This window comes from Globicephala melas, chromosome 1, assembly GCF_963455315.2.
Source record: "Globicephala melas chromosome 1, mGloMel1.2, whole genome shotgun sequence".
NCBI classification, from domain to species: domain Eukaryota; kingdom Metazoa; phylum Chordata; class Mammalia; order Artiodactyla; family Delphinidae; genus Globicephala; species Globicephala melas.
The window spans coordinates 130,705,115-130,721,447 of NC_083314.1; the positions used below are offsets into that span (position 1 = coordinate 130,705,115).

The following is a 16,333-nucleotide window of genomic DNA, read 5'->3' on the forward strand; positions in this document are numbered from 1 at the left end:
ATAATGGATGTTGTATCTGAAATATTAATTATCCAAAGCAAAGTTAAATTCCAATTCCAACCAAAAATGTCCTTATATTTGTTGCATTGCATTTGCAAAAGAGTTAAGAAAGAGCCCTGGTTGACAGAGTTAAGTTCCTTGCCCAAAAAAGGTGTTTGTTTTTTTTCAATTTAACACAGTTAATTAAGTAACCAATATTAACTGCAAATTAGCTTTAATTTTTTAATATGAAAAAATCGAAGATCCCGTACAAACCAAATTCATGGAATATTTTCTTTAGTATTTAATATTTTCGAAGTAGCCATAGCATTTTTATATAGAAAGTGAGACCAGGTCTTTTGAAGAGAATTGGGATTTAAAAATGTGAATGGGGAAAAGGCACGAGGGGAGGATAAATTAGAATCTGGTATGCTATGCACTACTTACCTTCAAAAGTCAAATAAAACTTTCCTCTGTCAAACCAAACGAGGGAAGGCTGTTCATTCTCTGCATGGCCAGGAGTTGAAGCGGGATGGGAAAGGTTAAGGAGAGGGAGAGAGAAGGACACAGTATGAGTTACAGAGCAGGTCATTCATCTCACTAGGGGGGAGGGCAGAGGCACTGCATGCCGTTAGCGTGCAGGAAAAAGGGAAGGCTGGCAATCTATTATTATTGTTATTTTGTTTTCAGTTCGGGAAACAGAAAGCAAAAGCAAAGCTATGGAGGCCTAAAGGGATGGGCACGTGTTGCTGGTAGCTTGGTACTCGGTGCTGGTGCGCATGGAGCAGAAGTCTTCCTGGCCATGCAGGGGCGTCAGCATATTTTAACTGCACGAGTTTGGCCAAACTGTCATTCAGCAATTGCTGTATTTATTTCATCTTCAATGTCATCCCCTTCTATGTTTTCAAAAAGATGAACTCGGAGTTATAGGTTATATAAAACTTAGCTGAGGTTTTCAATAACAACAGCATTGCATATCAACTGAAAGTTCATGGAAGATGTCATATTTCTTCCATCCCCTCCCCTGGAATCACCTTAGGCATCCAGACACAAAACACCCTTTACCTACGTACCAAAGAGAAAACAAGATTACTAACGGTGCTCTACTATATTTTTAATTAAAAAGCCGTCACTGGACACATAATTCTGAGCAGTTAAATTATTCCTCCTTCTGTAAATTCACAAAGCAATAGCATCTCACCTTTTTGGAACCTTTTCACTGAGAAACTGTCATGCAACCTGTGGCTTTATAAAATGTTCACTCAAAAAACATTTCAGTGGCATGAGTTACACGATGAACAGTAAACAGACGGTGCATCTGATCGGCACTGGACACTCATGAGGCGAGGAGCATGTCCATGAAGTTGAGCATTCAGATGGCATAAGGGCTTGGATTTTTAAAGTCTAGATATCTAGAGATCACTCGGCTAGCACCATACCTGCACGCGTTTCACAGCGCCTTTCAAACGAGGGCAGTTTGTCATAAAAAACATCATCTTCTGACACTATGAACCAAAGAAATATAAAGGAATGGAAAACAAAAACACAAATACAAATCTCAAATGAAATCAAGCAACACACTTTACTGATCGAAACACAGGAATGATTTTAATGGAAAAGGAAACAAAACCTAAGACACTGAGATTATGGAAAGGGTATAAAAAAGTGATGTGCTTATTTCATGATGAGCCTATGAGAAGAAATGGAAATCTAAAAAATGCCAGATGTTAGCATCTGTGAATTCACTGAAGTCAGCTCCATGGAAGAAATCACACCCCCACCTTTTCAGGGAGTTGTTAAAAGCACTATCATTAATAATTGACTCATGCAGGTGTATTTCACTCAGACACAATTCTCAAGTGGCTGGACATATATCCATCAACAGAACCTCTGGACAGAGTGCTGACAGCTCAATGGGATCACCCAGCATGCACCTTCCTCCCCATGGGGAAAGAGGAAGCTTTTAATGAGACCATAAAAATGCAACAGTATGAATCTGAGGTCCCTGAATGAAGTATCCCATTTCAACTTCATCAATATCCAAATTCAATTTGCCTTGCACTGTACTTGGTAGTTATGGATTGTTAATTTTGAACAGCATTATTGTAATTCCATCTTTGGCTATGGTATCAGGCATCGCCAAATGTCTTTGTAAACTGGTCACAACAGTTGCTCTGAATCCCAACCGTTCTGGATCTCTGTACACGGTCTCCCTCCTCACCAACAAACAAATGTAGACAATTGAAGTTTTATTCTATGTGATTTAGATCAATCAGTGCCACACGTCTGAAGGGTATTATTATAACTTTAATAGAAAATTGAATAAATTCTGTACAAAGACCGGTAAGGGAGAATTTTCCCTAGAACGCAGAGAAGTAAGATAAGGAAATGGATGAGGGTAGTAAAATTATTTCAAAAACTCTGCTTCTTGGAAAATATTCTACTAGCTTGCCTCCTTAGACTTAGTGAATAAGGCAGGGAAACTATTTCTTTGTCAATTCTTAAGGCTCTAGGATAGCACCTGTCAATCAGCTTTTAATATACATGTGGCTTCCTTGGTGGCTAGAATAAGCAAATGCAACTCCTATAATATCTGTAGGAGAGGAAAAAGAACTGGCCCTAAGAAGGATACCCCATAATATCTCCAGAAAATAGGACACAAAAAAGTTACATTGGCAGAAACTGAATGTAACAGTGCCTTTTCATACCTATTAGTGGGGAATGGTGGAGAATATTCCTTTCTTTTGAAGAACTAATTTTCTGTTTACAATCTCCTTAAAATGAGGAGCCTCCAATACTGTCATTTGTTCTTTGAGCTGAAGTTACAAAAGAATGGTTCGTAAGGGCTGAACAGGGTGGCTATCATTTTTTATTGTGGTTGTAGACATTGAGCGCTTAGAAGAAAACATACTAAATAAATCAGAGAACTTAAAAATGGGTGGTTGCATAGCTCTGTGCTTAATTTAAATAAGGGCAACACTCAAATCAAGTACAGAAGAAAAATTTCCTTAAGAACTAACCATGGAAATTGCCTCAGATTGATCTGAGATAGGGAAGTCAGTACTGGAGACAGGCTTTTCAAAAAAAAAAAAAAGGCAGAAGGAAAAAAATACTAAACTGTGAGAATTTAAAATTGGGATCAAGAATATCCACCTCCAAAGGTCTTTCTTTTTGTCCAGAATAATTGATGTTAATATAGTTATATTTTTTAAAAAGCTTATCTAAGTCAGAATTGCCACCCAGCTTAGAGAGACAAAGACTTGGAGGAAATATTTTAAGTTTTAAATGCTATGACTAATATTCCTGTACTGAATACAAATCACTTTTGCTCAAAGATCTACACCAAAGGACGCATCAAAGTCTATCTGATGCCCGTAAATGATTACCTTTCATTCATTACAGATTCCTGGGATGTTAAAGATGTAATTTAAAAATGCATAATTAACAGTGAAGGAATATAATTCATAGTGAATTTAACAATGAAGAAAAATTGTCTTCAGGGTGGTCTTTTTGCATTGGGGTACCAAAGGAAGGTTTTGCAAACATCGAAAAAAATGACTATCACCTATAGAAATAAGAAACAAATAATAAATTGGATATATACAATTAGAGATAACTCCCTGTTTATCTCTATCTCTAAATGTCTAGGAATTTGTTTCTGACAATAGAATAACTTTAAACACTTTCTTTACTCACATAATATTAATAGGATTCTTCCCCCCAAATCAAATAGTGAAGGTCCTGTGAGCTTTGTTCAGTACAAAAGGAGTTTATTGTATTTCATTGATTCTACTATGTGTACTTTTTAACCTCTCTGGAAATGGGATGGGTCTTAAAATCAATATGATAAGGAAGTATTGCACCTTACCTCAACTGGCAGCTTTCTCCGCCCTTTCTCAGTCATATAGAAAATAATAGTGCATCTTCTGATTGAAGGTAACTTAAATTCAGCGACATATAGTTGCAAAGGGACTCTTCATTATTTGAATGTGACAATGCACAGAAAGTCCTGTTTTCCATTTGGCATCAGATTTACTACTTTATAACCACAGGTCTCATGAAGAAGATTTTATGCCTGAAGTCTGGCAGGAGCAAATTCTTACTTGAATTGTTGTGTAGGAAGACCAGACATGCTCTTAAAAATTTAATCCCTGAATTACATTAAACTTTGCAATAAGCAAGTACAAATAATAAGTATCCAGTTTCTGCCACACATGTCCCAATTTTGGCACAAGTGTCACAGGAAATGTCAGAAAAGTATCTTGGTGGAGGGAGGGAAATATTGAGCCATCGATGTCAGGAATTTGCTGCTGAAATTCTATCTCCCCCAAGCCATCTGATTACATTAAGTTGATGTTCCAAGGCAGTCATGAACAGTCAGCAACTTAGTGCTGAACAGCCAAAGCACATCCTCTCCAAAAAGAGATAAACAATGCTACACAAGGTGCTGCTGGGCGGTCGTTGACAATGTATTTACTTCAGAGAGAAACGGCTGTCAGGTGACCCACAGCAGCAGGAAATAAAGAACAAGAGAGTGAAGAAGATGAAAACCAAACAAAAATAACAGACCCAAACAGATAAAATCAGAATGCTCCTCAGCAATGAAGCAATGTGACCAGCCTCTAAGGTGGCTTTTTTCTCTTTTTAGTCCCTCTGTGGTTCATCTTAAAAGAATGCATACTAGCTGTGTTAAGAATCAGAGTCACTGACCAGGATTTGAGATTTCTGCAGCAGGGAGCATGAGAACACATGGTACAAAACGTGGCCACAGGTCAAATGCTCTGTGTGTGCAATTTTCTCTATGAATCTCAATGAGTTGAAGGAATAGGTTAGATGGTCATCTGAGGTCACTTGAGGTCTGCTTTCTGAGTGACAGTTTATTATCCTTACTTTCCTCTCTGGACCACCAGGAAAATCACAGAGAGTGAGTGGAACAAATGACCTTGAGGAAAAAACAACAGAAAAACAACAAAGCAGGAGTGGGGGAAATGGCTGTAGCAATCAAGAGTATTAAAGAGAGTTCAAAAATAAGGTCAGAAGTTACAGAAAAGACAAAACAAAACAGCGACAACAACAAAACCCAGAGAGAAACTAGCTAATAGGCATCTAAAATTAGGGAGCCCTGAATTGCCCCAGCTGATGATGCAGGTAAAGAATAGACATGGTTATATAAATGGTGTTAAATATCTGTCTGTTAACGAATCATATGAAATTGGATAACTGGCTATATTTTCACCAAATCTGAAGAATTCTTTGGGGCTGATCTGATTAAAAATGTAGAGCACGTGATATGGTCGAAATTCTCTTTGGGGGCCTAAGAGGCACACCTTAACTTATTTCCCTGGGAAAAGAGGGATTTCTTCTCCAGAAGAGCTTCAGGCTTTGATCAAATTACTCCTCCCATGGGCAACTCTGTAGTGTGCTCTTTTTTGGCAAGTAGCAGCAGGAATTTATTTAGCTTTGGTTAATGATTCTCCCAAGCAATGCAGCATGAGCCAGCTGGTTTATAATATGGGAGACTTGGAGGGCATTCAGACAATAAAGGAAGACAATGGGAAAAAATGGAATGGGAAAGCCCAGGTCAGAGATACCATGCAAACATGAGAGAGGAAGCAGGAGCTATGGAAGGTGGGTAAAGAGGTGTAGACAGAGACCGGCCTTGGGAAGAGGGAAGACACTCCAGGCAAAAAGAGGCATTTAAACCTGGGAAAACCATCCAGCTGAGCAGCCATTCTCAACTCTTCACTTTCATCACACCATAAGGAAAGAGGCACAAAGGCATTTACTGAAAATGCCAGCAATGACTTATTTCTTGGGGAAAATTGACCGCACATCACTGAAAAGCACTACAAAAAATGCCGAAAAGTTTTCTCACGTCCCACAGTGCCCATGTTTATACCATCTGTCAACATAAGGAGAACCAAAGTGATGAAGAAATGAAAGCTTCAAGAAAATAAAAGTTCTAAATTTTGTGATTTCTGATGCGTTACACGGTTGGAATTTAAAAAAAATTCCCCCCTCAATGGAGACTATTTTCATTATAAGAAATAATATCTAAATTATAGGATCTTATTTGACGATTTCTTCTTTACCTTTATGAATAGCTCTGTATGGAAATAGCATAAGAGAATTCCTGCAAAACACAGGTGTTCACATTCTTTTATTTGCTTATTTGCTTACTTAAAGCACTTTGCCTTCTTTGCTGAGAAGGTGCTTTTAAAAGAAGAGTCAGATGATAGTAGCAAAACACACAGCAAAACAACTTTGATCAGAAACATTGGGCGTTAGGGTTTTCAGATCATAAATAATAGCCAGTCAAAACCACAAACAGATTAGAAGAGAGGAGATAATTTTTACCAACTGTCGGGGTGGTGGCTGCACTCAAGGAATTGGTGGACGATATTGAAGAAGTACTTTCAGCTCGGGCTAGGGGTGCTATCGGAGGAGGGCTGGAAGAATGGATGGGAGGGCTGAAAGGTCGGGGCTGCAGGGAGAAGAAAAGAAATGGAAAGTTAGATTCACAGGTCTGCCCTCCATGTTTTTAGGGTCTCCCGGCCCCAGATATGACAACTCAGGTTCTTAAAAGAGAACAGGTGGCACCATTTTTACACTGAAGTTGATTATATCTGTACAGGAGCTTGTGGATGGAGCTAGAGGAACCATCAACCGTAATGCGCTGCACTCAACAGGAACATCACATTTAGAGAAGCTGAGGTCTGGGGTGTGGTCAGTGATGTTTCAGGAGGATGGCCTCTTATGCCCCCAGGAGCTAAGCAAGTAACATAATGTGAGAGCTTATACCCATTGAAAGATATTTGAATACAGAATACTGTACTGTGCTAGCTAAACTAGGTATCAGGGACATCACCAGTCTGTGACTCCTGTGTGCAGATACCAAAGAAATTTACCTCTGCCAGAAGTCTCTTAATTGTTCACACAGAATGTTTCCCACCCCTCAGCCTTAAAACATGATGCAAGAAATGTCAGAAAAAACTCATTGGGTCATATCACCGTCCTTTATATTCACATAGTGTGCCTACCACCGGTAACTTCTCTGTAGTCTGGGGACAGAAATCAGGACTTGCCCTCCCTTGGAATCTTCCAAAATCAGATAAATATGGTGAAAGGAAACACCTCCCATTCTAAAGGATTTAGCACAATTGAGCCTTATTATCTTAATTTTCATCAAACCCACTGTAGAAGAACTAAGGGCCCCAGGATCCTATTCCTACTATTTTCGACCTTGGCTTGAAAGGTGTTAGAGATTTGAGGGCAACTGAAACGTACACTCTGATTGCAGTGACTGTCTTTCAGATGTCACCTGTCAGGGCCATTTGTACAAGCACTGTAAGTAAGACTTAGACCTGAAGTTGAGATGACCCGCATTCAGGCACTTGGACTCCTGTTTGTCATTCCCACTGGATGTTTCTGAGCAGGCCAGGGCAGAAGGGAACATACCACATCTCCGACTCCAGGCTTCCCTGGAGGTAGCTTTGGCCGAGACGGAGGCCGGGGAGGAGGTGGAGGTGGGGTCGTGGTGCTGCAAAGAACCAAGGGGGTGGCTGGCCGAGCAGGGGATGATGCACCTGAAAAACAAGCTGGTGTTAAAAATGACTAGGAACGCAGGTGGCCAAAAGTGCTGTCATCACTGGATCCCGCCTTCCCCATTCCCCAACACAGTGTCAGTCACAGCCATTTTTTTCACCTCAGCAGTTAGTACAGTCAACTCTGTAGCACATGGGGTTTGGGTTTGTTTTTTTTTTCAATAAAGAAAAAAAATCACTAGGTTGATGGCAGAAGCTGAAGCTCATTGCCTTTTGTTGTCATGTGACACCCAGTGAAAGGTAAATCCTTTTATTACTCCCTGTGACAGAAAATATATTCTTAAGACTCTTTTGGCTGGGTGGGCGGGTATCCTTCATTTTGACCATGGTACACACCAAACTTATGATAAATTCTCTTGATTTTTGCATATTCAGAATTTATTTATGTCCAAGATGAAAATGGAGGTTAGAACTTGAAAAAAAAAGATTTTTCATATTATATGTATATATACATATATATAAATATGTGTGTATGTGTATATATATATATAAATATTTATGTATATAAAACACAGAAGAGAAGTATCCTTCTTACTGTGCTTCAAGATATGAGTGCTAACTTCATAAATGTAAGCAAACACTTGATGGTAAGCAAAGGACAAAATGTAAGAAAGTAAATTAGATGGTACATGCATATTTTGTGTGTAGAATCTTAACAGAAACACATTGAATTTAGAGGATTTTATTTTTCAAACGTGGCTAGGTAGGAATCTGTCTGTGTAGAGGTTGCCTGCGATGATTTTTGTGATGATTTTTAAAAGAGCCCTTGGATTTACTTTTCTGGCTGTCAATGACAAGCATGTGAAACACAGAGGACACACAGAGGTTGGCATGCACGCTGATGAGCACACCAGAGAGGTCTCTAGACTCAGGGGTCTGCCTGTCTTCAGTCATCTGTCCGGGATACACGGGTAAACTACTTGGCTAACAACCTTAAGAAAGTCAAATCAATATTCCAAACTGTTCTTGTTCAGTCAGAGAACTTCCAACTACTCCTGAGGTTTTTTTCACTTTGATTAGAAGCACAGGTATCAAATCACTCCAAGAAAAGTCTAAGAAATTGTGCCCCAGGAAAATATCTCTCCCCAACTAGCCTCCCCTCCAACATGTCACAAAACTCTGTTCTCTGGAGAATCCTAGACCAGTACCTCCATGTCCAGTTTTCAGATTCTCAAGGAGATTTGGAGTTGAGCAGCAAAACCCATCACCTCAGCATCTGCTCCCATCTTAGGAATGTCCTGGAGGTGAAAATCTTGCTCCTTTGTTTAAACAATTTGAAATGTTGAGTGCATTGGGTTTCTCTGTGTTGCTTATTCTAAGTGTAGTTTCATCGGTGCGAAACCCTAATAATTATTACCACCCATCCCTACCGATACCTCCTCTCCACCACTACCAACTTTTTATTGTATACTCACTTTTTATTTTATTGGGTCAGCATCTATGTTAGGCATTTTACATGCATTATCTTATTTTACCCCCACAATAAGCTTTGGAGGAAGGTACTTCTACTATCTCAGTGGAAAGTAAAGCTCAGAGATATTCAGTAACTTGCTCAAGGTCACGTAGCTCAAATGGTCTATGTAACTACAAAGCCTGAGCTTTTAAATGCAGTGTCTTGTAGCTTTAGGTGGACCTTAGCCCCATATTTTGCACAAAGGTCTTCTTTTCGCATGGATAGACTGTATACTTTTCTCTCAATATAAATATTCTTAGTCTTTGGCTAATCTTCTCTGAATAAAAGAATAGGGTATATTTTGACAGGTCCCACTACAAAGTTTTCTTTATACCCAGGATGTTTTCAGAAAACAGAAGTGACAGCAAAGAGATGGGAAATAAATCTTTACATAGCAAAGTCTTTGTCAGGAAGTTTTATGGAGCTTTTTTGAGGGTTCTACTTTGCTGGAAAACCATGCTATAGGAGCAGGTCAAAATGTCTATCCATGGGTCTATTTCCAAGAAATAGTCTTCCGAGTCAATCTCGGGAAAAGGTCAGCTGTGGGATCTTGACTTCTCTGAGCCTCAGCTTCCTGTTTTAAAAAAATAAGACACGTTTCTATTTTGCAAAGGGGTTGTCACAATTGGAATGGACAATGCTTATTAAAGTATTTACTAAACTATAAAATACTACACAAATGGAAGGCAGTTGATGATGGTAAAGATTGTTTTTTGATACAGGTACGACTAGAAGCAAGGAAAAAAGTGGCTAGTTAACTGGTTTCCTTTTCCTTTTGTGGCACGTTTTCTTTACTGTTTTACTCACTTTTTCTTTACTGAATTGATTTCATTGATTCGTTGTGCAGTTAGAAGATACTAAGGGAGTGTTTAAGAAGCAAAACCTGCTTGACAGAACCCACACATTCAGCAGAGAGTAGTCAGGGCCTAAGGAGTATTTCACAACTGTACTAACGTTTCACATGATTTTGTGAGATTACACAATTATTTTGTATTGCAAGAATATAGAGGGTTATTATTTGTACATCTCTATCCTCATTCTTCTACCTTCAATTATACTTTCATTTTCCCTTCAAGCAGTGCTTATTCCCAAGAACAATGCTGGAAAATAATTGGACAACATTGTTTAACTTTAAAAATCACATGTACATCATCTGAGTTTTGTGAGTTCAGAAAAGTTGGCAACCATTGACATGCTCTCAATTCATCTGCTGCTCTCAACCTGGAGTTCGATCATAGCTTTGGTATGAGAACCGCATAAGGATGACTTCAACTTTCATCTCTCTTTTTGTGTGTGTGTGCTCGTGGGTGGGGGAGGGGAGTAGGGCGGAGAAGTGGTAAATCGAATCCAACAGACCTGAGGTCAGGCAGATACTGGCTTTGCTATTTATTGTTTTGCAACGGTGGCAAGTGCTATCTTTCAGCATCCGTTTCCTTACCTGTAAAATGAGGCTAATACATCACAGTGTTGTGGAGGAGAATCAAATGAATTAAAATACATGCACTTCGAAATATGTGAAGAATCAGTCTTTCCCAACTTGTGTTCCTTAGGACACAATTATACCATTGCTTTGAGGAAAGTATTAAACATATGTGGGAATGGTTTCACACTGCATTTCTTTTTTGGTGACCAGCACATTAAAAGCCCTAAAACAATACTGTCCAACAGAGCTTTCTGCAATGATGAAAATGTTCTGGAACAAGTGCTGTCCAATAAGATAGGCGTTAGCCACATGTGACCACTGAGCACTGAATTCTGCCTACTGCATCTAAATAACTGATTTTTAATTTTAATTAATTGCCATTAAGATTAAAATAGCCCCACGTGCCTAGTGGCTTCCATATTGGACATGTAGTTAGGAAATATATTTGTTTAATTCAACCCCAGGTAGCTCAAGGTTATTTGCTTATGGGGGGTTGTATGTGTGTGTCTGTTTGTGTTTAACATGCTTTACTATTGCTTTAGTTTCCCCAGTCGGGAAACGTTGCACTGAACGTTCTATCTTTACGGACACCTCTCTTTCCCTGGCCTCCAAACTTGCTGCAGGCCAAGAAAACACTTTCCCCATTCCATCCCCTGGGCACACACAGCCCACATAGGAGAAGAGATAGCCTTTGCCAAGAATCAGTGTCTGCATTCCAATAAAGCAATGTGTTGGCCAAACTATGTATTTTGAACTTTTGCCATAAGGAAATTAAAGTTCTTGGAGCAAATTCTTAACTTCCAACTTTTTCAATAGCAGGTAACTCTTCTGATTCACGAGGCCTGAGTACTGTCTAAACTTGGTCATTGGCAGTCATCTCAGTGTGAATGAAATTTTTAAAGTAGGCATAATGGTATCTAATTAAATATAGTTTGAGGTATACAAGATGAGTTATTCCCATCAGGTTAAGTTTTAAGAAGCAAGTAGTGATAAGCACTACGAATCTTTAAAACATGAGACCGTATCCTATTCTTTTAATCCTAAATTTACATTTCTTCCAGTCTGTGTATATTTCATCAATAAAAGATTTACAAGCAAATAAACTGGGACTTAATTAAGGAGATAATGGTGCACAGTTTTATTTATTCATGAGCTTCATTGGCCCAGTTCAGTTTTCTATTTAGAAATTCAATCCTTTAATACCAGCAAAGTATAGTTTTTTTCCAGCACAGTTATTAAGAATTGATAGTCTTTACTGGTAACATTTTCAAGTAATTTTAAATAAGAATATGGAAACTAAACACTAAAACTCCCAAGGATTCTAGAAAGAAAGCTAGAGCTTCTCTTGTCACTCATTAGCTCAGTGGTCAATTCAACCAAACAAGCATCTCCCAGAGCCTTGTGGAAGGTGTTGGAGGAGCTGGGTGAGTAACAAAGCTCCCCTCCCCCAACCAGAGGAGTTTACTTTGAGGAGAGCATAGTGGCTGGGCCACTGGAGAGAAGGCATTATTCCTTGAAAAGTTCTTTCGGAAGACTCAGAGCCTGGCCCAGGAAAGAGAGTCCCATCCAAGGCAATGGAAACATGCCCCTCTTTGACAGAGGACAACTAGCTTCTTTGGGGTTGAGGTCTGAACTGAAGGTTTTACCTAGGGGCCCTTTATTATCTTTACAGTTAAGTAAGAACCCCAAAGACCTAAAAAGGAATAGAGGGTGGAAGTGAGGCTCTAACCCTCCAGAATTATAGAAAGGAACACAGAGGAGTAGGTTTGGAGAGAAGACTTTTGGTGATCTTGATGACACTGTGCAGTACAGGTGTGTGTCAGTCTCAAATAAGTTTGGGATGTTTTGTCACTAAACCTTACAAGAGTGCCTGGAGGGCATAGTGGTTGAGAACACAGGCTTGAGATCAGAGAGACCCGAGGATGAATCCCAAGTCTACCACCTGCAGCTGTGTAAACTTGGGCAAATTACTAAACATCCAAGAGCCTTGGTTTTTCAATCTGTAAAATGGGGGAAATAAGAGTATTCACCTCATGGGGTTGTTGTAAGGATGAAATGATGTGCATAAAGTTCTTGGCATGAAGCCAGGACAAGAAACTATAGCTGTTGCTCTTATTGGCAAAATAATGGCTCTCAGAGGTCCTATAGTAAAGAAGCCTGCTGATTTTGTTTTAACATACTTTCCCAAACTTAAATTTTAGTACTGCATTCTTTTTCCTTCTTGGTGGAGGAAGGGCACACCTAATGATATAAAACACTGATTTTGTGGGCAGTGCATGTGACTCTCCAGTCCTCTCCTTGATCGGCTTGGATGCTCTCACTTTAAAGCACAGAGCAGTTTGCAAACCAGAGCAAGCACTGAAAGATACTCCATTGAAAGCAGAAGCAATGATGACTATTAGAATAGAGACAAACGTCTTTCCTTTCTGTCTCTTACTGGATCTAAATAACTTAGACTTGGTCGCCTCTTTCAAAGAAAATAAAAAACAAATAGTCCTTGACACCTCTGCAAAGGAACCTAAACCAAACCCACAGGAACAGTTGGGAAGGCACTGGAGGATCTTGTCAGACAAACATGAGCACCAATGGAATGAATAATACAGAAGCTGCATTAGAAAAATCTTGGTCTTTCTTGGATATGCTTGGTAGTTCCCATCCTTTCATAATTAGAGAGCACAAAATGAAGCTTCAAATAAGGGAAACCAAAATATCAGATTCAAGGTCAACATGTGCATTTAGAATCCCAAAATGTACATTTCTGATAAACTGCTCCATCCCCTGTCACTATACTTAGAGTTGACCTCATAGGCTGATGAGCATGTCAAATGATGACATCAGAGAGCAGTTTGTTTCAGTGGCAGCTTGATTAGGCTGGGGATGCAATAAGCCAGCCTCTTTTTTTGCTGTCGTCTAAAATCTCTTTTTCAAACCCTACTTCTTTTTCTCTGAAGTAATTAGAGGAGTTAACATAGTTCTCCCACCATAAGGAAAATAAACAGAAAAAAAATAGAAGAAAACACATTGATCTACAAAAACTAGGACTCTTGAAAGAAAATACAAACAGATTTATAAGCTTGTAAGTTGAATAATGTCTGAGGATCTAATGTATAACGTGGTGACTATAGTTGATAACACTGTATTGAATGACTGAAATTTGCTAAGAGAGTAGAACTTAAATTTCTCACCAAAAAAAGAAAAAAAAAGGTAAATATGTGAGGTGATGGACTGTGTTAATTAACTTGGTGGGAGGAATCCTTCACAGTGTATGTGTATATCAAATCATCAAATTGTACACTTTAAATATCTTACAATTTTGTCAGTTGTATCTCAATAAAGCGGAAAAAAATGAAAAAAAACCAAACAAACTAGGGATCTCGTGGAGGCATCTGATGAGGAAATCAGACATTAAACATGAAACTCATTTGCTGTGAAAACTGTCTTTCTAGAACTTTTCCTGAATTCTAAACAATGACATCACAGCCTTCTTTAAAAAATATACACCTTATCTGCAGGGTGGAAGGCAGGGCACTCCTAAGGGCTGCGAGTGCAGGGCAGGACACATCCACAGACTTGCACTATGACCGTGAGCATTCGATGCACTAGTACATGCCACAGGGCACAGGACACCCACGCCAAAGGAGGGATGGCTGAAGCTCTAAAGCCAACTGCCAGGCAGGAGGAGGGCGTTGCTCACACTGCAGTAGCCACGGCCATTCCCCGTCACACGAAGCACACTCAAACATAAGACGTACCACTGGTGGTCCCCGTACCACTGCCCGAGCCAGGTCCGGGGGATGAAACCACAGTCCTGTAGGTGGGTGGTGGTGGGGCAGGTGGAGTTGCTCTCTGCCCCAGACCCAAATCTTTAGGAGATGAGATTGTTTCTAAGTAATCATCTTTAATGAAGGCCTGCTCAGCGACTTTCTTCTGGACTTCTTCTAAGTTGAGTGGCGATGGTACATTGCGAGGGGGACTTGGAGGTCCTGGGGGGCCAGGAGGGCCCGGGGGGCCCAGAGGTGGGGAGTCAGCTGGGTTGTCTGAGGCAGCTGGTGGGGACACCACCTTTTCCCTTGGAGTCAACTCTGGAGTAACACGTTCCGGGGATGTATCAGAAAAATGGACCCACTTTTCTTCAGCATTAACAGCAACAGACTTGGGGGACAACACAGGGCCAAAAATGCTGTCCAAGTCATTGATTGATGGTAGTTTTTCAATTTTGACCTCTGTGGCTGCCTGGTCATTTCCTGTGGTTAAAGTAGTTGATTTTAAAATTTAATTGACTTTGTTAAAATTATTTGTATGGGAAGTGGGAGGGGTGAGGCAAAGCCTGGTAAATAGATTGTCTTGTGAGGTGCCTAGGTAGGCATATTTCACAATGGAAAATCTTGGTTGGAGTTGAAGGGAAGGGAAGAGTTCCTTGCGTCTACAATATGAGTATCGCCTTTTTTGCTATTATTTACCCTCGTGTGGGGTGACCCGAGTTGGCTACTTCTACCATCATCGAGAGCACTTGAGCACGCGACTGCCCTCCAAGGCTGCTCACAGGCATGCAAAGTGTGGTCATTCTGAGAAGGCAGTGTTAGGTTCACAGAAGTGTACAAGCTCTGGAACTGGAAATTCCAAAAGGGAGGTCCCTTTGGAAAATCTGGCCTACTGAAATACAGAGGACACAACCAAAAAAGAACTGATAGCTGGAAATGACCCTCATTTGATAAAGATTGTCTACTCTGGCATATTAAATGAAAATGTTTCGTGAAACTAATGACAATATCTGTGAGTTAAAAAAAATGATCACATCATAATTAGTTGTATAGCCTCCACCTTGAACACACCAGAAACACAGCACAAAGATTATATAAAGAGATATCCCCACATGAATATTTACAAACATACACATACACACTCCACACACCACACACACATAGGATAATGAGAATACATTTACTACTTATTAGAACTGTTACATACATACCTGTTTAATAGGGAAGAAAATTATAAAAACACCTTTATAATTTCTTTTCTCAAGTCTAACCTGTTAACAGCGAAGGCATAACTGATGTATATCTATCTGAAGTCGCAAAACAAAAAAGTCTGTTTTGCTTAAGTATTAGCATTAGCTATTCTTTTTAATTCTTTTCAGTAATAAGAGAAAAAATTAAAACTATCTTCTACAGCTTGGCAGGAAATACTTGATAACAATTGAAATGTGAGGAAGTGTACCTTTTACTAAACCGAGGTTATTTAAATTAGAAATTGTTACCTAAATAATTGCAAGGCATGAGCAGAAGCCACTTTACCTTTAAATAACCTTCTAGCTATAAGAGCCGGCTTAATATTTCCATATTTCACATTTGAAAAGAGTTAACCTTCAAGGTTCCAAGGCTACAGATAAATGGGCCACAATATTTATAATTTTGTTGCTGGTAGATTTATTTATCTCTAACACATTCATGGGAATCCAAGGGGCCAAAATGATTTGAACTTGCAAACACCTTTACCTGTGACACTCTGGATGACTGTTGGGTCTGAATCAATGTAAATTTCATAAATGACTATGTCTTGCATTTACTCTTGTTGATAAATACCCCACTCTGTAGCTATCAAACTCACCAGGCTGCATAAATAGCTAAGGATGAAGCTGCAATAGAATTCCAAAGGTGATGAAGAACTGCATTCTAAGGACCCAGGCACATAAAATAACTACTATTGTCTTTTTTTTTTTTTTTTTTTTTTTTGCGGTACGCGGGCCTCTCCCGTTGCGGAGCACAGGCTCCGGACGCGCAGGCTCAGCGGCCATGGCTCACGGGCCCAGCTGCTCCGCGGCATGTGGGATCTTCCCGGACCGGGGCACGAACCCGTGTCCCCTGCATCGGC

At 39.7% G+C, this 16,333-nt stretch overlaps 1 protein-coding gene across 26 annotated transcripts in view; it reads right to left on the minus strand.

Moving 5' to 3' along the window:
• Nucleotides 1-16,333, minus strand: part of SGIP1 (SH3GL interacting endocytic adaptor 1) — a 214,722-nt gene that overhangs the window by 53,246 nt on the left and 145,143 nt on the right. For 9 of the 26 annotated variants that reach the window (XM_060304507.2, XM_060304506.1, XM_060304518.1 and 6 more), the window contains 4 exons: nucleotides 14,212-14,703; nucleotides 7,438-7,565; nucleotides 6,337-6,463; nucleotides 1,419-1,484 (listed from right to left, as the gene is read on the minus strand). In XM_060304507.2, the coding sequence (XP_060160490.1) occupies nucleotides 1,419-1,484; nucleotides 6,337-6,463; nucleotides 7,438-7,565; nucleotides 14,212-14,703 (813 nt within the window). Of the gene's footprint in view, nucleotides 1-426; nucleotides 487-1,418; nucleotides 1,485-6,336; nucleotides 6,464-7,437; nucleotides 7,566-14,211; nucleotides 14,704-16,333 lie in introns of all 26 variants that reach the window. The other 17 variants (XM_060304570.1, XM_060304557.1, XM_060304606.1 and 14 more) reach the window with 5 other exon arrangements.